The sequence below is a fragment of the Argiope bruennichi genome, chromosome X1 (genome assembly GCF_947563725.1).
Source record: "Argiope bruennichi chromosome X1, qqArgBrue1.1, whole genome shotgun sequence".
Taxonomy (NCBI): Eukaryota; Metazoa; Arthropoda; class Arachnida; order Araneae; family Araneidae; genus Argiope; species Argiope bruennichi.
Genome location: NC_079162.1, coordinates 107,288,467 through 107,312,284, shown reverse-complemented (window position 1 = coordinate 107,312,284; position 23,818 = coordinate 107,288,467). Strand labels below are relative to the sequence as shown.

The window sequence follows — 23,818 nt, the reverse complement described above, 5'->3', positions numbered from 1 at the left end:
TTATCCGTATTTAATGCCCATTACGCATTCTATAGTTATCCTTACAAATGCTAACAGCTAATGTATATGCCTGCTTTCTGCCATTCTTTTAACGCACTATAAGACAGACTGTTTTACTTTAAAAAGTTATTGGATTTTGTACAAATATAATTTGAAATGTGGGAATGTTCACTAGGGTAGAACAAAAAAAATCAACTTTTAATTTTGAACTTGTAATAGCGCGGAAAAGTTGCCTTTTGGTGTAGATAAGATAAATAAAAAATGTGAAAAATATTGGAATACGTTTTGAGGTGCCGCAAGGACATTAAAGTTTCATAAAATTGAAATTTTTGTTACATTTTAAAGTTTTTTAAAGAAATAATCAACTTTCTATTTTTGATTTGTAATAGCGCTAAAAAATATGCATTTTGGTGTAGATAAATTAAAAATGCGAAAAATATTGGAGTACCTCTTGAGCTGCGGCAAGGACGTTTAAAATTTCTTAAAAAGACACTTTTTGGAACTTTTTCAAAATTTTTTGCGTGCCTCGATTATGAAATAAATAGTTTTAAATGGGCATTATAATATGAATAGAAATATAAAAACAGTTTTACTATTGCATTGGTATGGCATCCAGGACAATGAGTCATCGTGTGAGCGGATTTTATTGAGGAGAGGCGGATATTTGTTTGTGTGTGTTAAAAAGCTCAGAGCTGGTGTGAGGTCAGTAGCTTTGCTGAATTCAGGTGAATTGGTGTCTCTGGTCTGTCTATTGTGTAACTGATTTGTTAGTTGGTGTGTTTATGTGCTTTGATGTGAATAAAAATGGCTCATTCTAAATTAATAAAAATAAGGAATGTCATTTTTGGGGGAAATTTAGTGATATTTAGTTAATTTTAACTGCCTACTTATGAATCGGTTATGAAGAGCTATTGTTATATTAGATATAACTTCAAAATTGCTTTAGAGAAGGATACTTCTGTAAGTGAAATATGTAACACTTTGAGAGAGTCTCTGGAAACATGTTTTAACAAGGGGCAGGAGATTCAGTTACGTCATTTTCAGGAACTTTAAACTTCCTGATTTCGCCTCTACTTTCTGTTCTTGCTTTTAAAACAAGTCGTAAAGCAAGTTATCATTGAATTTTACGTTCATCACTTTAGCATGAACAAAAGGATATTTTCTGGAGCAGCAAAGTACCCATTTCTTTGAATAGTTGGGTCTATAATGTTTTTGAGATCGTCATAGAGATATCTTGAATATGAGATAAGGTTAAACAGATGTTTGGAACAGTAAGTATATGAAAGTTTTAATTTAATATTGAACCACACAAGCACATACACTTTCACAGTGTACTCAGCCAGAGTCCTTAAGATATATTCGAAGGACCTGGTTAGTTTGCCTCTTTTTGTAAAGATCACTGTTTTCCTTCTATGCTGTCACTGTCACCAAGAGCCATTTCTGACACACTGGTATTTTTTTGTTCGTTCTTGATTAAACTTAATTATTCTCTGTAGTTCTTTACTTTTTCTTCCTCAAAGCGCTTGTGGTAGCTAATTAGGTATCAATATTACCTATAAACATTTAGGTAATATTGATATTATAGTTATACACAAGGTATCTGAAGTTGAGCCAAATCGTATAGTGTACCCTGTTATAGACTTTACTCGGCTTCTTTGTCACACGCAAGCACTGGAAAGAGATGTGAAGCTGAAGACCGAATCGGCTCAAAATGTCTATGATTTCACCGCAGGCAAAAGATATATAAGAGCAAAAATTGATTCACTTGTGAGTATGTCAAAAGTAAATAAAAAAAAAAGACAGTTTAAAGTGACAATGAAGTAGAAATAAACGTACTGCAGCAGTAACATTTGTAATAATTAAGGATACAGAAGAAAGAAACACAAAATTTGATATTAAAAAAGATTTTGTTACTATTATTGTATTTTGTAATTAATAATTTTTTCTAATTGTAATGCTTATATATGTATTTAAAACAATCTTTTGTAATATTAAACGCACAAAAAATTAATAAAAATTATTTTCTCAACGTTTATAATTTTCAATTTAGTTTACAAACTTTAAGCTCTACGTGGCACCTCAAGATGTTACAGTATTGCAACCAAATTTTTTAAAATTCTTTTTGAATCCAAAAGGCAACTTTTACCCATTATTACCAATCTAAAATCTATTTTAAAAAATTATGGTCACTTTCGTTTTACCCTAATGTTCACTTCAAAGCCATTTTTTTCTAATTTGAATTAGTTAAAAAGTGAATGAAATTCAGTGTTAATGAAGAGAACTTCGGAAAATATTATCGGAAAAAAATAATTTTTGCATCATCCTAAAATTTCATTTTTTTTAACGATACAAATTTAATTCTGTAATAATTTTTCCATAATTTAGATAAATTCTTAAAAATATATTCATATAGGATTTACAACAGTAATTTTCATTGTTGAAATTTTAGTCAAACCTATTTCACTGTTTCATCAAATTCTTAGATCATTTTTTTTATGTTGAAAAAAGTCATTACACCTCTGATAACTTTTTAATTAAGAACTTTATTTTACTTTTAAGAAATGAAATGATAAGAGTTCTTATAGTTAATGAATACTGAGATTTCGTTCTCTCCATTTTATATACACGGAAATTCAGTACTAGATTTGCCATGTGATATTAATTAAATGTACATAAATTATTTAGTACACTTCTAAAATTATAGCTTTACTTTTGAGCTGTGCATTTTTTTTTATGGAAATGATAATTCTACTTTTTTAAAGAGTTAAGGTATATGTAGCCATTAATTTATGTAACGTAACTAAATTTAAAATGGAAATTCTGATTCCCTAAGGAACACAATTATTATAATAACTATTGGAATTATGTGCGACTTTAAAGTTTGTATAATCGCTATACATCTCATATATATTTTTTGCCAAGAGTTTAATCTTTTTTTTTTTTTTTAGATGTTCTACGGTTAATGGGCGATACAAAATTTCTCTTATGCCTGTTATTATAAGCATGCGATAATTTATATTTCAGAATTTTATTTGGCATGCGATGATTTTTTTAAAAAAATATAGGGGAATAATTTAGATACTTGTGGTGACCTTTTTTTTCCTTTTAAATTTTATGGCAAAAGCCTCCACAACAATTAATTTTTAATTCAGTTGTATATTATAATTTATAAAAATATATTATTTATATTTAGTTAACTAATGCGCACTTATTTTAATTTAAATTAAATTTATGTTTGACTAAATTAATAAGTAATCCTTGTGAAATCTCACGCTTTTTAGAAAGTCCTTTTTACTTAACTCTTTTTCAACAATTAAACGTAATGACTTAGCCATTATCTTCATTACATGTAAAACATCCAGTACATTTTGTTCGTGCAAAAATATTGACTTCGAATAACAATACAATTTTTTGGCCTACTTCCCCCCCCCCTTGTATTTGCCAATTTTTCTTTTTTTTTTTTTTAAAGTAAATAATGCTTTCAACATACCAAAAATTAAAGAAGCTGTTTTAAATTACAGAATTAATATAATTTGATGGCTGAATCAGTAGATCATGGAAGGAGGCTGCTTTGTATCACACAGGTTATCAAATTATACAATTAATGAATTTATAAAATGTAATTTTAGTTGTAGTTAATTTTTTTACTATTATTTGGGCCTAGTTGCAGTTTTAATTTTAGCTCTCCTTACTGTAAAATTTCACGTTGGAGGGAGAAGTTATGCGAATGATAATTTATAAAAGCGAACACTATTTTGGTATTTATTCTAAGTATCATTTCATGTAGGTACGCCTCCGATTTGTGATATAGACTTCACGCCGATAGCCAAGTGAAATAGAAAAGAGGCAAGAATATCAGGGTGGTATTGGATTCAATGTTTATTAGTAACATAGAAACGATATTAAAATGTACACAAATTTAATATATGAAAAGCAGCAATAATCTTCTACTTGAAGGATTAAAAAAAAATATTGGAGATATATTGTTTTGTATCATTATCATTGAATCTTACAAATACTACCAACATTTTAACACTTTTAATTAATATGTAAGATTTTAATTCCAGAAATAGATAAGAGACTTTAGAGTTTTAAACATTTATTGAAAAAAGAAAAACAAAAACAATTTCATTTAAATAACACAGCAAGTGTATAATTTACTAAATTATATCGGGTGAGAACAATATTCCAAGTATCTTAGGACTAAAACCACTGAATATCACACATTAACGCTGCAGAACACGAATTTCTTAACTGAAATATATCCAACTAAACTTTTCTGAAAAAATCATTTTTTTATACAATTCGTTGACCACAAAAAAAAAAAAGTACAAATAGCAATATAATACAGCACTAAGAAAAACAACGAACTCGTAGAAAACATGAGTAATAAAATTTTTTTTAGCAAATTATTCGAAAGAACATGTATTATATACGGCATTATGTTTCACAAATAGAATTAAATCAAAACAGCAATACATGCGCACAAACCAAAAATTAAAAGAAAATATGCTCCTTTACAAATGAAATCCACCATTTTCAATAAAACATTGATAACAGGATTGTCTTCACATCTGCAGCTTAGAAATAACAATTATTCAAATCAGGCAAAATAACTCAGGCACTTAGGAAGTAAGTTTAAGAGGAAACTTCAGTGTGAAAAAATGGAGTTAAATTGGACGATCTTAATTAAAAATGAATAACAGAAATAACAGCACTTGGCTGCAATTAGTTTAAAAGGATGTGTCATGTTTCACAAGAGTTAACAAAGTTATGTTGTATCATAACAAATGCATGGAATTTTGTTGCCGTGAAACAGCAGAAATGAAGAAAAACTTATAGCTATCAACAGGAAGGCATACTTTGCTTTCAAGAAAATTCATGATTCATCTAGTTGCCCTCAGAAAAGTAAATTTATGCAAAGCTGCACAAATATATATAGAAATTTTAAAGTTTTGTAAAGAATAAAAATTTTAACAACAAAATAAAACAATAATGCATCATTCTTTTAATTAAAAATGTTAGATACAACTTACATAAATACAAAGGGGGGGGGACGATTATCATAAACAAATTGATCCAACTTTCAAAAATATTAAATGCCCATGCAGTTTGTTATTTTAGGAAAGATATCAATCTGTGCTTGTTGCACTACGTCTCAGATAGTGATAACAATGCAAATACAAGCAAAAACAAAAATAATTAATGAGTCATAGGTATTACAATATATGAATATACATGCATAATATAGATAGACATAAAATTATGATAAAACAATCAAATGAGATCATAAGAGAGAAAAAGCTCGTTTTTCACCGAGATAGGAACCTAGACAAGCACTACACAAATGTTTGGTCATTGATGATCATTTAAAACTATTTGACACAGTAGTTATTTACAAAAAAGCAGTTTTAATCGTGAAAAATTTCCCTAGTATTTTGAAGCATGAGAATACCCACTTTTTTGAAAAGTGGAAGGGAAATGCTATCATAAAGCACGACTTCCTTAGAAATTGTTTAAAATTGAAAGACTCCTTTAATTTCTAGGAAGAAGCATAAAATAAAATAATCCTTACTGAAGAAAAGTGATTCATCATCTTATAATAAATAAGAATCGTCAACTAACTTATACAATCGTCTATTAAAGCACACAATAAAAAGTTGGGTTTTTTTTTTTCAAAAAATTACTTAAAGTATCGCCTATAACACATAAACTAATAACATCTCTGAAATTAAAATGTTCAGACACAGGATATGCATAAAATATTTTGTTTATATAAATATACATATATGTATTGAGCTTAAAATTCCCATCTTGAAGCTACATTGCTTTAGATAACAATGCAAAAATATAGGAGCATAAATACAGGGATTAAAAATTCTGGAAATCAGTGCTGCCAGCAGCACATATTTTCTAGCATAACATTATATTTAGATTTTTCACTTTGAACTTAACATCCTAGAAACATTTCTAATTACATTGATAAAACTGTTAGCAACTAACACGGTCGATTTTATTATAACATTAACATCAGAATTATAATCATTCCTTTTTATAACAAGAATATATATCTTTATCGACTGAATACAGAATAAATTCATAGAAGATACAAGAATATATTTTACAGTCTTATGAAAAATATACTAGTACCATTTGATTAAAAGTATAAATGGAAAAATTTTTCAAATTTCAACATATTAATAAAACATTTATTTAACAAACTGTATCCTGTCTGCCCCTAATTTATTTTACAATTTACTAATTAAAATTCAATTGTAAAATAAAGATCTAGCTTATATTTCAGTTATAATGCAGTTTTTTCCCTCTCATCAATATTTAGTATAACTATTTCAATATATATGTATAGCATTAGCAAAAGTAAATCAAGAATATGTGTTATAATTGAAAAAAATTTCTTCAATCATTCAATGGGGTAGAGAAAGAGGGGAAAAGGAAGTATTGATATACCGGATGCTATGGAGAGCAAATGTTACGACGTTTATTCTCCCTAAGCCACTAAGGATTTTCAATAGTTAAAATAAAAAATGAGGCATGCCGACAAATAGGCCAAATGAAGTTTGCATGCAATTTTCTCCAGTGAGATGATCCTTAAGAGATCTTTAGCTTTAAAATGGACATTTATCAGAACGGCATTGCATTAATAATTAAAATATTGTCATAAATATTCATGCAAATGCAAAATCATCTGATACATATCTTTATACAACAACAACTTCAGGCTGCAAATGTGAACATTGCATTTTTAACTCTAAAGCGCTGCTCTGCAATTAATCTAACTATACATACATAGTTGGACGAACCAACAGAAATTATTGGTCATAGAGCAAAGAGACGCATTTTCCAGTATAGAGTTGAGATCCAACAACTACCATCATCATCCTGGGATTACAGAGTGGTATGTAGAGATATTTGTAAACTAACACATAGATGATACCTTTCTCTCTCCCATTTTATTTTGTCTTTTATTCTGTTTTTTATTAAAGTTTTTAACATAATTAATAATGATGTTATTAGATAAGTCATTCCTTGACCAAATAGTTAACACCTCATTGAAATTAATACAATTTACATATTTTGGGCTACCCTAATCTTAGTATTTAAAAATTATTCAATATATCAAAATATACACTCTAGTTCTTTTAATATAACATGCTGTTAATTTCCTAACTGAAGCATTTTATTTAAATTCTCTTTGTTAAAACCATTCTTTCTAACAGTAGAATCTATCAAATAATTTATTTCCATAGAATGCATAAGAAATTATTTTTCTGATGACAGATCATATTTTACAATGATATTATTTAATTAGATTATTAATTCACATATTTTTCAACATGTTTTATTGAAAGTTCTGTCCAGGGTTTTAATGTTGCAATAGTCTGATTTGCACCTAATGTAAATATTTTGAACATAAAAAAAAAAAGATAAATGCGCCGGACAAAAAAGGATTATCGATTCATGCTTTTGAGAGAATTTAATACTGAATTGTGAGAAATAGGAGATATAAAAATTTAATAATCTGATTAATCACTAAAACTACATGTCGCATGCCACATAATATTGGTGTTAAGTGCTCTTAAGTATATGTTCTTCAACAACATAGTATAATATACTATGAAGTGAAGTATTATATTCAAGAAAATAAATGAGCACATAAATATTCACACTTTTGTATCATCTCCCATTTATAAACCAACAGTATATACTCACTAAAAGCATTGCAGAAAAGTATCAGTAATCTTGATTGTTTAAAATTCGACTCTATTCAAATGACACAAGTAGTTTACATTCACAATTTTTTAAAGGCAGTATCATTCATTGAAATACTGAAATTAAAAGAAAAAAAAACAGCATTTGCAAAAAGAAAAAATATTACCATAATATCGTTTTTTAAAATGAAATAAAAAAATATTAATACCAGAATGTACCAACAGAAGTTCAAATTTGTATTTCAGTAATATAGTGAATCTTACAACACACCAATATATAAAACTCAATTAGATGGTTTTAATAAAATACAGATGCATATCAATGTAAGATTGTAAAGAATGAGGAGGGTGGGAGATTTCTTTAAATCTGTCATTCATTTTCTTTTATAATATGCAGACTTATATATCATATAATGCTTTAAAGTTTTAAGGAGCAGATCTTTTCATTGCTTTTCAACGTATATTTCATTTCTTTCATTCAGATAAATTTTGTTAGTTTCATTTTCGTTAACCCCAGAGTTTTTACTCTGGGGTTAATGAAAATGGATTAAAAAAATTATATGCAATTAAATTCTGGGTAGATTTTAATATAATAACATGAAATCATTATATCTGGCATTCCTTAATTAACTCTTCTCCCCTGCATGTTGGGCCTTAAAAGAAGGGATCCATCTACCCAAGTATTTGGTCTTTCTAGCATGGTGTACCAAAGAGATCTTTCTTCACCCACAGAGTCCATCCAATCAACTTCTCTGCCTTGATATTTACCTAAAATATATAATAAATAGCACTATCAAAAAATATTTTAATAAAAGTAATAAGCAAAAATTCTAATACTGCTGACTATTCAATGACATGCTTCTTATAGATAATTCCTTTTACTTTAATAAGAAAACAAAGTCTAAGTATAGTTATAAAATGGAACAATATGCATTAATTAAAACTATTACTATATAGAAAAAATTCATCATTTAATATTAATAAACATACATTTAATTTGCAAAGTTGTTCTTAAAGTTTGGAAATTAATATCCGAAATTCTCTAGAGGAAAAAAAAAAGTACATATTTTTATTTAGTAAATAGATCGAGAATTTGAAAAATAAATGAGAAATTCTTGTTTTATAGTAACATACTCCTTCATTATATTTGAATGTTCAACATTCCTACTCTTCTTACTAATTCCTGCAAATTAGAAAAAAATCATATCAGTATTACATATGTTAACAAAAACCTCATTTTACCTGTTCCCAGGCAAAGTCTGACCCCGCCAAGGAAATCGTTGCTTGTAATTTTATCATAGTCCCAAATGGTCAACTCTAAACAACGCTCTTTCAAATCATCCAGCGAAACATCTTCATAAATGAATGTATGATTCCACTTAGGATTACATGATTTCTTAAAAACAGGAGTTTTCTGTTTGCCAGATTTGCTTTTGTCAGGCAACAAATAGCTAGAAATAGAAAATGTTATATGAATAACATTGTGATGTCAAAGTAAGGTACACAACTTTTTAAATAAAAAAATAAACAAACGTGATAATGCATATAAGGAGGGGGGAGGGAGATAGATAGATGCAAAGTTGTAGTAATATGACCTTAAAGAAAAGCTAAGAATATTATGAAATAAAACTGAAATTTAAATAGTATAATTATGAATATTGTAAAGAAATGATATTTTAAAAATCAACTGAAATAAATTCAGTGATAAGGAATCCAATCCTCAGTTAAAAAATATACATATATTATGTTTTTTCAGTGCTATGATCTAAGGAAAAAGGAAATACGAGCTCAAAGATTTTTAAACTCTTTTTGAGATCATTTTAAGATGTGAGTAAATGAGAATAATATGGAGGAAAATATTTCTTTCTTATTCCTTATTTAAAAATATTTAAATTATTATATATTGAAAATTTGTTTTAGGTAGTTTATTTGTGAACTACAAATGAATCCCTAAAATATCCAGCATAACTTATTACAATTATCATCATTTTTACTTGCATCTAATGATTAGATTACTAAAGTATTATTTATTTATCACATATCATTTTTAGCTCATATCATTCTGAGATACGATTAAAATGTTACCTTATTTATAAACGACAGACGCTCTTTATGCCAGAAAAACATGCGTAGAAAACATTTAGTAACTTTTTTTAAATAAGAGGAATGAATCAATTAAAAAATTTATGAGAGGGCATAATTTTAAAGGAGCAGAAAGAATACCTCACAATAGATGAGGTATTCTTATTACTTTACTGCATTAGTTTGAATTTAGTTTATTTAGGATTAGTTTCTTTTCAAATTACAGTTTTTTTTTCTTTTTTTTTAAATCTGTACTTTTGTTATTACGAAAGTCATCAACTTCAAAATTGTTTCAGTCAACTACCAAAAATAATCAGTAAGAGCCAAATTAATTATAGCCCTATTTCAAAATATAATTTAGTTGACTGTAAACAAACATATAGTCCCTCTCTACTTCTCAACTGGTTTTGACATAAATGTCTTTAAAGCATGAGAAAAACAGTTTTTAAAAAATGTTTAAATTATACATTTATTATTCATAATATTTTAAAAGGGAACTTAATACTCTTAAAGGTAAAATATTCCATACTGAATCTTTCATATCCATGAGTGTAAATTTTAGTGAGTAAGTGTGAACAAAGAAAATTTTCCTACTACATAAGGCTATCCTTTTTAGGTTTATAAGAAATTGCTTTAATAAATTTCTTTGCTGGAGCCAGAAAACCTGCCTTTTTGAACCAAATTAGTCTTCCTAAGTGTATTGCGTATTTTTTGCTATCAGTAGGTAATATAAATTTAAAAAAATAACATTTAAAAAGTGAAATACATAAAAACTAGCACTTTTAAAAACATTAAAAAGCAACAAACCTTTTACAAAATGGATCTGATGTTCCATTGGAACGAGTAGCCATTAAATTACGAGCTTCTCTTACAAGAACTTCTAAGGAACCTTTTACAGGTACACCAGGTTTTTTAGAAAATTTTCGACTAGTGACATCAGGAGGAGCATACTTCAAAGCTAATATAAGGTCACCCTTGTAACTGACAGGAGCATCTAAAGTTTCCAACTATTAAAAGAACACATAATATATACAATATAAGTAAAATAATTTCAATTAAGAATTTGTCAACCTACAAATACAAATTAATTAATATTTAAAATCCTATAAAGATCTTATAAAGACTGCTATCATTTTAAACTTCACAAAAAATATATTAATCATTCTATATATGGAAGAAAAACGGATAAAATTACTATTCACTGACAATCGAAGTCTCAAGTCTTCAGGGTGTTGCGAATTTCTCCAATATTTTCAAATCCATTTTAATAAATAAGAAAAACATGACTCTTTTGTTATAAGGGACTTAAAGATGAAACATTACAGTGAATTATTTTTGGTGACATTTCTATTTTTCATGGCAATAAAAAATAGCATGTGTTTATTGGTGTTCTAGAGGAGGCTACTTGACCTACAGCTTCCAAATCTGACATAAATAGGTTTTAATTAGTTGTACAAATTTCAGACTAATTAATTTTCATTCAAAAATGTATAAAATTGACATTTTGACAATTTTGTACTAATAATTTCCTAAAAATATTACATGAAAACTGTGTTTTTAACTGTTTTTAAATATAGAAAATTATATATCCAACATTAGTTTGAAAGGTATTTTTTATTGCTATAATAATAATAATATCTTAATCACGTCTTGTTTTCTCTAAATATTAGATGTATTTCATGGTATACTTTTTATCCATTGTTCTAAAATAAAGACAAATTGGTTACAAACAAACCAAAAGTTAGTTATATAAAGCTCTCAAATCTAAAATTGATATAATCCTAGCAATTATTAATTTTTGTATGTGACGATGCATTTCCTATTTTGAAATATGTGATCAGGCGCCAAATTTTTTCTAGAGGAATTATACGATTATTTTAAGTATGGGAAAGATGCAATCGTCTTTACTGAAAGATACAAAACAACTATGAATCAGTGAAAGAGTAGAATTCCTGAACAGAAAGGAGCATTTTTCTAGTCAACAAGGTGGTTGGTTTCTCTTAGCTGAAGAGAGCAGTAGGAAGAGTGCTGCTGGAATTGATGAAAAGATTATTATCTATTGAGAACCAAAAGAGACAACAACCAATACAATTGGAATAAACGTATATAAGTTAAATACTTAGAACTCGAGTGAATAAAGTATTCATGATAATTAATAATTGTTGCTTCATTTTTAAAGATAAATACAACATCTGTGAAAAAAGGGGTGGGAAATCTATATTTGAATACAATGATGAGATTAATTTACACCAGATTTAAATATGCCTTAAAAATAAAAGGAAGCATCGGTAAAAACCATATTAATTAGCGACTATAACTGTTTTTGCTTGTCATAATGATTTTTACTGTAGCAATTTGTAGCTTTATCGCATATAGGAATAGTACTTACTCTCTCTTGTAGAGGATACCATTTAGAACCTGAATTTTCGACTGCATCATTACCTAAAGGTAACATTACTTCACCCAAGAAGTCATTGCGTCCAAATCTGTCACTATGCCACACAGATAGCCACAGAGTTCTGATGATTAATTCATTGATTGTTACATGGAACTAAAAAGAATATTATAATAATTAATAGAGAAAGTTAAAGCAAATAAAATATTTCAAAATAAAAGAAAAGGATTACAAATGGTGAATAATATTGTGACACTTGCAAAGGTAAAATCGGTTAATGTTTTATATCTTCTTTTCTGCAGAATTAAACTAGCTCCCCCAAAATTTAACCTTCAAATCACCGCAAATTTTCAACATTTGTTTTTAGGTAGGCAATGAATTACTTAAATTATCTCAATTTGTAATTCATAAAAGAATTTTTAAAAATTAAAATAAGAAAATATCCTTGATTTACCTCTAATTTAAACAACTGGAAGGAAATGGATACTTCAATATATATATATAATTTTAAACGTTTGTTTGATGAATTAGAGGAATGCATAGCAAACTAAAGTGGAAAATAAAGAAAAGGCAGAAAATAATTAAATTCCATTCAACTGTTGACAAATGAGATCTTTTACAATATTTGTAAAGAATTCTGAGAAAACTTATTTTGTTTCCTTAAAAAAGATCGAGATATACTTAATCAGTAATATTTTTTTATAATAAATTGGTTATTAAATGCATCTTTTTCAGAAGAATTCAAACAGCAAGGAAAAAAATCAAATAGAAGAATGAAATTCAGTAAATAGCAATTTGTCTTTATTAATAACTTTTTCGAATTAAACTGGTATAAAATAAAAATAAATAAATAAAAACAAATGCATTCAATATCTAAGGAAAAAAAGACGAGAGAAAAATACACAAACATTTCTTCATAACATTAATACTTAAATATACTGCTATAGAAAAATCGTTAAAAATTACTAGGTATATCAAATATTGTTCGAACTCAAAATTTAATAATTTGCGAAAAGTTCCAATATCTTTTAATACTGCAATTTTCCCAAAAATCAATCATTCACTTTACCAAGATTTTCTTCTTAGAAAATGTAAAACTTTTATTTCACTAAAAATTATAATATGTAATCATCTTTCAATTGTTGTGATCAATACTAAAACTCAATACTAATCAATAGCAAAGTCATCTAGAGTAAAGTGAAATATTTTATCAAAAAAATTAACACACATTCAGGGAAAACTTACTTTAAGAGACTCGTCAAAAACAGGGTTCAGTGTGTGTTTTTTCACCTTAGTTTTCCTTTTGCCACTTTTGGTACGATCAGGTAGTAGATAAACTTTCACATAACTAGAAAATTAATACACGGCCATTAACATTGAAAATATATACTTTATAGGTTAAAAAAAAAAAAAAAAAGGAATCTCGTATTAAGAAAACAAGATGTGACAGCTGGCAAAATTATTTTCCAAAATGTTAGGGAAAATTATTAATTAAATAGAGAAAAACAAACTTAGAATTCCAAAAATGCACAAAAGGGTATCATTTCAGAAAGGAAGACAGGATTAATTCACCAGAAAAAAACAATTTTGGTTTGTTTTTAAAATTTCAAAATTTATAGTATTATAAGTCCTAGAACATCGGATATTTTCCTGTATTCAAGCTTTTTGCATGTGCTCTCAAAATATTTTCTAATCAATTGTAATTACGTTTCATATTTGACTGGAATATAATGCATTCATCAAAATCAATAATAATTTCTAAAAGGTTGAATAGACGAATTAATGCAATTTTTATATAATTCAAAAATTTATATATTACTATTTCTGTGTCCATTATCAAATTAATAACAAGATCGCTATATTTAATTTAACTCGCTAATTTTTTTAATTATTAAATTTTATTACAGTTTAGAGAATTCTTGAAAATTCCAACATGTTCTTATGACTCTGGAATTACTGAAATGTCAAGCTTTTCTAACACAATAAATACCGCATGAGTTCCTAATGAAATATTAATAAATTGCTTATTATGTTTCAAATCACATAACATAAAGTATGATTTTTTTGGAAAAGGACTTTTTAATTTAAAGGCAGGAAAGTTTTAACATTCTATGCAAAAACAATTTTCAAGAATTTCATTTGCCGGACAATCAAACTTTTTAATCTATAATGTCATAATACTGCAATTCCTTAACGAATGATTAACGAAAACTGAAGAATTAATAAAATAAGTTCTATTTAATAAATTGAATAATAAGTAATGCTTTATTTCATACGTAATGCTATATAATAATGCATAAGGAAAATTTCGTAAAACGTTATTACTTTACTTTTATTACAAATGGGTATGATAATTTGCTTTTATAGCTATTACAGAAAAGTTTCTGAATATGAAGAAATATATGAAAATGTATTTTAAAGATGTACAGAGCATCCTAAATACTTCGGCATCTTCTTTAATTCCTTAAATATTGATCCTAGAAATATTAGTGAGATTTCAAAATTGTGTAAAAAAAAAAAAAAAAAAAAAAAAAAAAAAAAAAATACAGAATTTTATGAAATCGGTTAAAAATTTCAGATTATTATATTTTAAGAAATATAAAATTAAAATATTTCGAAGATTCCTATTATTCAGTATAAAATAATAATTCCTGCACATGAGAGCTTTATAAATAAAAGGAACACAGATGTACACATTTGTGCATTCTTGTGCTGTGGCATTTATATCTATGTTCAAAACATTTCACTTTAATTTATTATTAACACATTAAAAACCTTCGAATACTATATATATACAGGGTGGTTATGATTAAACTTCCCCTGTAAGCAGCGTCATACAACGCAAACGGGTGAATGGATTGCAACGAAATTTGGTATATAGACTATACACGAGATGCGCTCACGGAATTTCGGAAAAAAAAAAAAAAAAAAAAAACTTTTTAGTTCCAAAATGTCAACCAGAGGGCACCTTTTCCGGTAAAACATTAAATTTAACACAAAAAATGACCAAAACAGAATATTCAACAATATTCACAATCCAGAACAAGAATTCTGAGAAATAAAATGTAAAACAGAGAAACGCTGTCGGTTCTAGGAAAAAATGTCGAAATTTGCATGTGTTACTCAATGTTTTGAACATTTTATTCATGGGGAAAATCTTATGTGCAGAGACTTGTAAAAATTAAAATTTTGTATTATTTAAATAGGACCGTAACTATCAGCGTAGGGGATAACCCAAGTGAAAAAACGGACTTATCGATTTTCTTAAATTGGAGATTTTAAAAACTGAAGAATTAACCTTTGAAAAGGTATTTATGTTTTCCTTTTTCAACTCTAGGAATCATTTATCTAATTAGAAATAAACTTAATTTTTAATTAAATAAAAATTACCCACAACTGCTTCAATGACTAATCAGCTTAGATCAATCCTTCTAACAAACGTTACTAGCATACAGACTGCAAAGATGAAAGGTTTATGGGCGAAGCTATAGATTACCAGAAAATACGATCGGAAAAGACGGTACACAAGAAAGTGTTCTGTTAGAATCCAAATTCAAAAATAAAATAGACTGAATAATTCACAATTTAATGCTTCACTTTATCTTATGTTTTATATTATGCTTCATATGGTGTCAAATAGCTTTGGAAATCGTTTTTTTTTTTTTTTTGACCTAACAGAATTAAATAGGAATAAAAAAATAACAAAATAGCATACTTCAATGAGATATTTAAAAAAAATTAATTCGATTTAAGCTTATGAAGCTATTGTAATCATTGAGAAAATGATTAACCAGAATTTTTTTTTTTAAATAGTTAAGGTTTAGAGAAACAATAAAAAAAGTTTTCTACTATCACCTTTCGTCTTCAAGCCACTAGTTACGGCTCTGACTTGAAGTATAAGATTATACATGCCTCCCCCCCCTTTAAAAATCAATTTCACTAAATCTTACCAACTTCCCTTTCTTCCCCCCTTGATGAAAGGACATACCGCTACTGAGAGGCATCTATGTATAGCTGCTTGTAATAGGGGCTATTATTACCAACAGTAATTCGGTCATGCATATTATATTAGATGGCCAAGTGCTAGATCACAATACTCCTTTTAATTACCCTACTTATCTTTTAAATAACATTGCAATTTATATAAGTCTACGATCCCTATTTATGTAATTAAAGTATTTTAGACACCCTGTATATATAATCACATCTTAATTACAAACGGAAATAAGGAACATGTGTTTGCAATGAAAGATGAGCAACATAAAATGTATCATAGGATTCAGATGCATTATATCAGATTAGAGAAGGTTGTTCTTTTACAAAGCATATATATTTGATCAATATTCACAGACAATAAAATTAATTTCAAAACAGAAGGAAATTATGGACAAAAAAATTCTTTAAAAGTTAAACAGATTCACAATTAAGAAAGATTTAATACGAGGGTTATAAAAAGATTTCGGTATTTATAATGTACACAAATATTGATATTTTAAGAACATTAGATAATATAATCAGAAATTATCAGCGTTGAACAAATGAGTAAAAATTACATCTATCCAAATTTATATTTTTACAATTAATATGGCGAAATAATGAACATTAAATAACATTTAAAATATTTTTAAAATTTTAACCAACACTGCTTCAATAATCCACATCATAAAACTTAAAATACTAAGATAATTTTCTTTTCCAAAAATACAGCAAATAATTCACAATTATATAAAACTAAAATAAGTAAAAGATACTAAATTTTTAAAATTATTAATTATTTAAAAATGGTTTAATCAACTAAAAATAAAACTATAATAACCAAGTAAAAGAACATATATAGAATTTTAGAACATATAAAAATTTCCTCATTTGTCAATGAATTGATTTACAGATTACTGCATGTGCACTTCTACACTCTTTTTCATATTAAAATATTGACATTTTATATAATCATTATTAAATACACTAAGTTATTCTGAATATAATATTAACTGAATGTATGTTGATACTTACGGATCAGATCGATTCCTTTTAACGTCAACTGCTGCTAGATTGCGACATTCTTTTACATTAATCTCAAGAGTGCTTGTTTTATAATTATAAATAAGGCCAAACAAAACCTCTCCTGTAACAGTCACTGTTCCATAGCGACCTCCACCAGCAGCACTGTAAACACTTGTTACACTTTCACTTCTGCCCTGAAAAGAAACATAAAGCAAAGCTTAAAGCTAATATGATATAAATATTATGCATACTAAGATAAAACCCAATATATTTCCAAGAACATTATATCAAAATAAGAGGGTCGGTTTTAATGTCAGCTGTTTTCTTTCTGCTTTCTATTTAACAATATTCAGTAACAATGGGTGATTTTTGTGATCTGTCGATAACGAGAAAAAGGCACGCAAGTACGCACGTACACATTTATATATGTGGCAAAAAATATCAAATCAAAGTAAATACGTTGATAATCATAACTAGAGAGTATTAATAAAATATTACGGTTTTCCGGTGTTGTCACTGTTATTAATAGTCACTACTATTAAAACTGGTAGAGTCTGTCCATGTAGCAAGCCTTGTAGAAATTTTACTTATTGGTTTATAGAATGTGATATAAGGAATATAAGATGACAAAAATGGAATTTTTAAAAATAAATACTTTGTTGGATTGCAAACTGTTTAATTTTTCAAACATATTGGCGAAATTATTTCTCATTATAGTTAATGCATAAAGAATTCCATATTTTATAACAAATAAAGGATCATTTCTGTTTGTTGAAACTAACTGGTGTTTGTTTTCAATGCTCAAGACTTCTTACAAAAATCTTAAATTTCATAAAATCAATCTGCCATAAAATTAATCCAAAAGTTAAATTTAGAACATTGTACATAATCAAAAAGAAAATTAAATTCAGGCATCAAAACATTATTGAATTATGCATTTATTATTACAATTTTTGGATTCAAATATATGTTACATTTATTCCATACACAGGTGGAAACGAATTACTTTAAATAATTTTAATGATTCACGAAATGTTAATAAACGTTTTAGCTTACCATTATTTCCCCAGCGTTTTTATTTAACATTTATACGAAGCATAGAAGTGGGGTAAATAATAAAAATAAATAAATAATAAAATCTGAATATCTTGTTGAGATGAATATGTTTAAAATTATCATGTGGAGATGAATAAAATAGTTTCGATAGAATTTCTTTTGAGAAAAGCGGAAATATTTATTTACAAAATAATACACAAAATTTTGATTGAAATTATTTTAAATTATTATCTTTTTAAAGATTTATTACTTACAGAGAAGACAAGAGCCCATAAGTGTATTTTCCTTCTACGTGTTTTTTTTAAATTTATTTATCTAGTTTCAGTTAATGAAACAATCACGATTTGTCAAATAATTAACAAATTAAATTGCAGTTCTTCAATCCTTTTGAAAAGAATTTTAAACTTTTAAGAACGAATGAAAAATTTAAATTATATCTATTCCCGAATTCTAAAGTATAATTATAATGTTTTAGCAACTTACATTTAGATATATTTTTACGATTTTCAACTCTTGTATTTATTAATTTTACTACTCCATTTAATATATTGATTAATAAATGCTACATGTCAATTTAAGTGTGGTTTAATTAAAAATGTTCTAATACACAAATTCGATTATCAAGCTGGTTACTTCTTAAAGGCATGTTATGAAATAATTCTTCTCGTAATTATGTAAATAGTATTTATTCGTATAATTTTATATATTATAATTACTCCTATAACTATACCTGCTTTCAAATTGATATTTATATCAGAAGCCAGGGAGATAAAAAGGAAATGAATCGATAAGTTAACAACTTAAAAAAAATCCCTACAAAACCGGAAAAGTCAAGCAGAGTAAATAAATGAATGAACATTTCGATTGATGTTCTGCGATTTAGGCCCCAAGACGGTAACATGCATATCGAAAAAAAAAAAAAAAAATGCATTCTTATAGAGCACTAAGATGCCGGTAAAACATGGAAAAAAATTGATTTGCATTTATCAGTGAATGAAATGCACTCCTTTTTTTATATGCTTGAAAAATAAAACAGTGAAGTATTTCAAATCTATTATTAGTAGTAAGCAATGATAATATTGGAAAAAAAGCAGGAATAAAGCACACAAAAAAAGAATAAGTTAATTTTCTCTCTTTACCAACAAGTTAATTAAAAATAATATTTTTTAATTAATATTTATTTTGTACAATAAAGATATATTTAATTTTTTTTTCGCTCATAGAACAAAAATTTCCATGTAGGTGCTTTGTGCGTAAAGGTGCTTGAGGCTCAGGAACAATTTAAAGAAAACTTTCAAATTATATTGAATATTTTTTGTGGAAAAGAATCGAACATACTAATATCGAAAGTAATAAAATTTTTACAATGATATTTCGTGATGCATTAAGTAGCAATCGATTGTAACATGCAGATCGTAATTCACAGATGCCTTTAAAAATTCACAACAGTAAAAAATACTATTACTGACGTGTAGAGAATATCTCGCAGGTCTAAATATGAAAAAATATCAAAAAAATTTGCACCCTGGCTAATTTTTCCCATGAGGAATCTATTCGGAGCATCAAAATAGGGCGTTGTCTTAGTTTTCTTCTATAACGATCGACAGCAAAATAAAGCTGAGTGGCTCCTTTTTTTCTTTTAAAATTCTTAACCTTTGATAAATCCAACCTAATAATGAATAATCCAAAATACTTATGATCAGATTCTTTAACTCCCTATGAAAACAGAACATATAATAATGCATTTTATCAAAACATTTTTTTTAAAAAAACTCATTAGAAATTTTGAATCATCAGCACGGAAAAACTGTCGTATAAATACAAGTTTCGGGTAGTGAGGGGATTGTTATCTCAATGTGGCATTAACAAGGTGCAACTGATTGTGAGCATGTAAAATTAGTCATTGAAATAAAATTTTCTAAATTTCGAATACAAATTTATGATATTTTTAATAAAATTTGAATAACTTACGCCAAAAGAAGATAATGACATTTGACTGCGACAGTGATAGGCAAATGCTTGATCAATTTCATCTTCTTGGACTCCAGAACTTTCTTTTTCGGAACTAGCGGTACTAGACCGTCCAATAGGATTCTAATGCGGAGAAAAAATACATCCATTTTAAAAAACGAATTCTTTAAAAATTTGAATTTGAAATCAAACCAAAATAGAATAGTCATTGATTTAGAAGACAAGATAAAAGTATCTTCGACCAGCAGAAAATTTAATTTTTCAAACTTTCCAAGTGTCTTGAGAATTATGGAGTAACTTATCTAAGCACTGCATTACATTAACTCTTTTAAGTCTGGCAATACTTTCAATTACATTTAAATTAATAACTTTTCTTCAAAATCAGTTTTGAAAGGGTTTAAAAAAAGATTAGATTGCGATACGTGAACTTCATCAAGAAATCTGCAAATAATAATTAAAAAAAGCAATAAACAATATATTTCAAGTATTTCAATTTAATTCATTTTTTTACATGAATCTACCAAGATAGAGATACATAAAAATTTTAAAGTTAAACATCGCATAGCTTGTATATTATATATATATATATATATACAGGGGTGTTTGTGGGACCCCAAAAAATCCCCTGAAACTTTTACGGACTTACTACCGACATTTTGGAGTTTCGAGAAGGGGGGGGGGAAATGAAAAATTACGATTATGATATTATTGAATGACCTAATTATAAAAGTTCAATTAATTACTTTTTTTGCAAAATTAAGACCTTTGAACCCAGGTCACGTGATCGCACATCTGGTCGAACGAAGTCTCTCCCTTTTTTTTCTACCGCGCCTACTTGCCGAAAAGAATCCAGAAGAGAATGTCCGAGAACCGGGGGAATGAGTCATAACTCGCAATAAGGAAAGAACAAAAAAGAAGTTTTTTCCCCCTTTTCAAGCATTATCACTGCCTTTGGAGAAAGAAAGGAAAAGTTTTCACCACACACACTGACCTTGCGTTTTCTGCTTTCAAAGCAAACAAAATTACCCAGATCAAAATAAATAATTCATTATTATTCCTACTTCCTTTTGAACGACGATCCCCGGAATTTCCGGGTATCGAAGTTCAAAATCCCCGGAATTCCGGGGTTTCCCCGGAGCACAAACACCCCTGTATATATATATATATATATATATATATATATATATATATGATTGCTTAATTAAAGGTATGTGGATTTTATATTCCTTAAGTTTCAGAAAATTCTGTACTTTCATGTTAAAGACAAAATCGAACAATCAACAGTAAGCTTACATAACTATTGTCAAAAGGAAAATCTTCTGGAAGAATAAACTTTAAATAATAAGACGAGACACAAACTTCGATCTATCTAGGCGTTGCATCTTTACTCATTTTCAATTTTATATGAATTTAGCATGATAGTATCTAAAATGTAGACAAAAAATCATTTATAAATATGATCTATCAATTTTTTAATAAGTATATTTGATTGGTTTTTGAGTTTTAGAAGGTGATTTTCTGGCCTTTTTTTAAATGCTAAATATATGAATAAAAACATGCCAAGAGAGATTTGTGAGTATTACTTCTAAACATTCAGAAACAGATATCTGAGGAACTGTTGTCTTCCTTTGTTTACCGTCTTCACTTCCTCCAGACAATGAGCGATTTCGTATACGTAGTCTACCATGTGGTGATGACCTCAAGGAATTACCACTCTCATCTATAATATAAAATGTAATGAAAGCAACAATAAAATTTTCTATGCACATTTTTGTTTATAAAATATCGCAAGACACATAATTAAAAACTATTTTAAAGCACATGAATTTAAAAAAATTTAAACATTTCAATTCTCACAAAAGAAATATTCCTTCTCCGTAAGCAGTTTATGGAGCAAAACGAAATGGTGATCCATCCACTACTAGTGACAATTACTAATGATAGTCAACTTTGACTAAGCTTTGACAATTACACTGATAAAAAGATCACAGGGAAAGCCTTTCCTTGGATTATTTAGAAAATGAATCGAAATATCATGATGTCAAAGATGGAAAAACTCCAGCAAGCAAAAATGAATTAAGATAAGTCGGAATTTAAACAAAAGCTTTTTATAAACTCATATAAGAAAATAAACAAAAGATAATCAGAAGTAAGTTTATGAAACAGTAAATTACAAAAAAAAAAAAAAAAAAAAAAAAAAAACTGCAAAATGCTATTACAAACAAAAAGAAAAATTTTTAAGAGCAAATGAATACTCAGTTATGCTACTAAGAATGCATTATAGCACATGCGCAAAGAAAATAACGTTTTTTTTTTTTTTTTGAGTAAAAATGAAATCATATCACGTTCAAAATCATAAACGAATTCAATTTGCAATAAATTACAATTAGATTTGTTTACCAAACAAGTTTACAAACAATTCTCAATTCATTGAATGATTATAATTATGATTAATAATGATTAAATCTAAATGAGTAAAACCACATATTTATGCTAAATATATCACCAGTTATAAACTGACACCTGGCAGGGGATATTTGCAAAAGATTTTTGCGAAAATATTCCTCCAATCACTATTACCAAATACTTTAAAAGGCCTAATCAGTAAAAATTTTGCATTTATGAAAATAAACATTTTACAAACGGAGAAAAGAAATTTAATTGGCGCTGAATTTCAGTAATACTATTAGAAAAGGATTTTTTTTTAAAATGTACAGTAACGTTATGATCAAAACTGTGTTTCAATACATGTAAAATATCCCTATTTTCATGAAAGAAAGTAGGATTAAATATTAAGTTGGTTTCATAGCATTTCTGTCTTATATAACAATATCATTTATCTTTAAAAATATAATGTATGCACGTTTTGTTTATTTCCCAATTTCAAATATTAACAAATGAATTCTACAGACAACATACATATATCTCTAACAAACGCCATGTTAGGAGAAGGGTAGGGGCGAATTTCCTATTAGGCAGCTGCCTAGCTCCGCTGGGCTAAGGAAGGCCGCAGACAGGCCCGATTAAAAATATGTTTAGCCTAGTTGCAAAGTAAATAAATTTGTAAAAAGGCAAGGATTTTATGAATTATAAAATAATAGAATAATATTAACATTTTGTGAAGTACAAATGTCCAGGTTCCTATCTTGTTTGATAACATTCATTTAGTTTTATTACAGTATTTATAAATACCGAGCGTCTGTTTAAATAATATTATAAACAAATGTGCATGGAACGAAGACAGGAGTCATAATAAGTAAACAAACAAAAATATATACATTTTCATAAAGTTACTAACATAAAAAATTAACCTGGTATAAATTATTAGCATTATATTAAAAATGTGCTGATATGTAAAAGAGAACAGTTCATTAAAAAAGGTGGGGAGGAGGGCTGTTGTTAGTTTGTAAAAGATCTATTAATAATAACAACATTAATATATTTAGTTTCTATTATGAGCACAGATAAAAATTGGTCACAATTGCAACATTTCAAGGACCCAATATTTATCTGACAAAAAACAAAAATTGTTTGAAAAAAAATATCCAAAATGATCCTTATTTCGTAATTTTCATCAACAACT

The 23,818-nt window shown here is 27.3% G+C and overlaps 1 protein-coding gene across 1 annotated transcript in view; it reads right to left on the bottom strand.

The window, feature by feature from the left end:
• Positions 1-4,082: 4,082 nt before the first annotated feature.
• Positions 4,083-23,818, bottom strand: part of LOC129959348 (uncharacterized) — a 124,217-nt gene continuing 104,481 nt past the window's right edge. Inside the window, exons 7-14 of the mRNA XM_056072168.1 lie at positions 21,819-21,955; positions 20,236-20,358; positions 17,218-17,402; positions 13,453-13,555; positions 12,202-12,363; positions 10,620-10,819; positions 8,973-9,181; positions 4,083-8,498 (exon numbers count right to left, since the gene is read on the bottom strand). Coding sequence (XP_055928143.1) covers positions 8,353-8,498; positions 8,973-9,181; positions 10,620-10,819; positions 12,202-12,363; positions 13,453-13,555; positions 17,218-17,402; positions 20,236-20,358; positions 21,819-21,955 — 1,265 coding nt within the window. The 3' untranslated portion in view covers positions 4,083-8,352. The remainder of the gene's footprint in view (positions 8,499-8,972; positions 9,182-10,619; positions 10,820-12,201; positions 12,364-13,452; positions 13,556-17,217; positions 17,403-20,235; positions 20,359-21,818; positions 21,956-23,818) is intronic.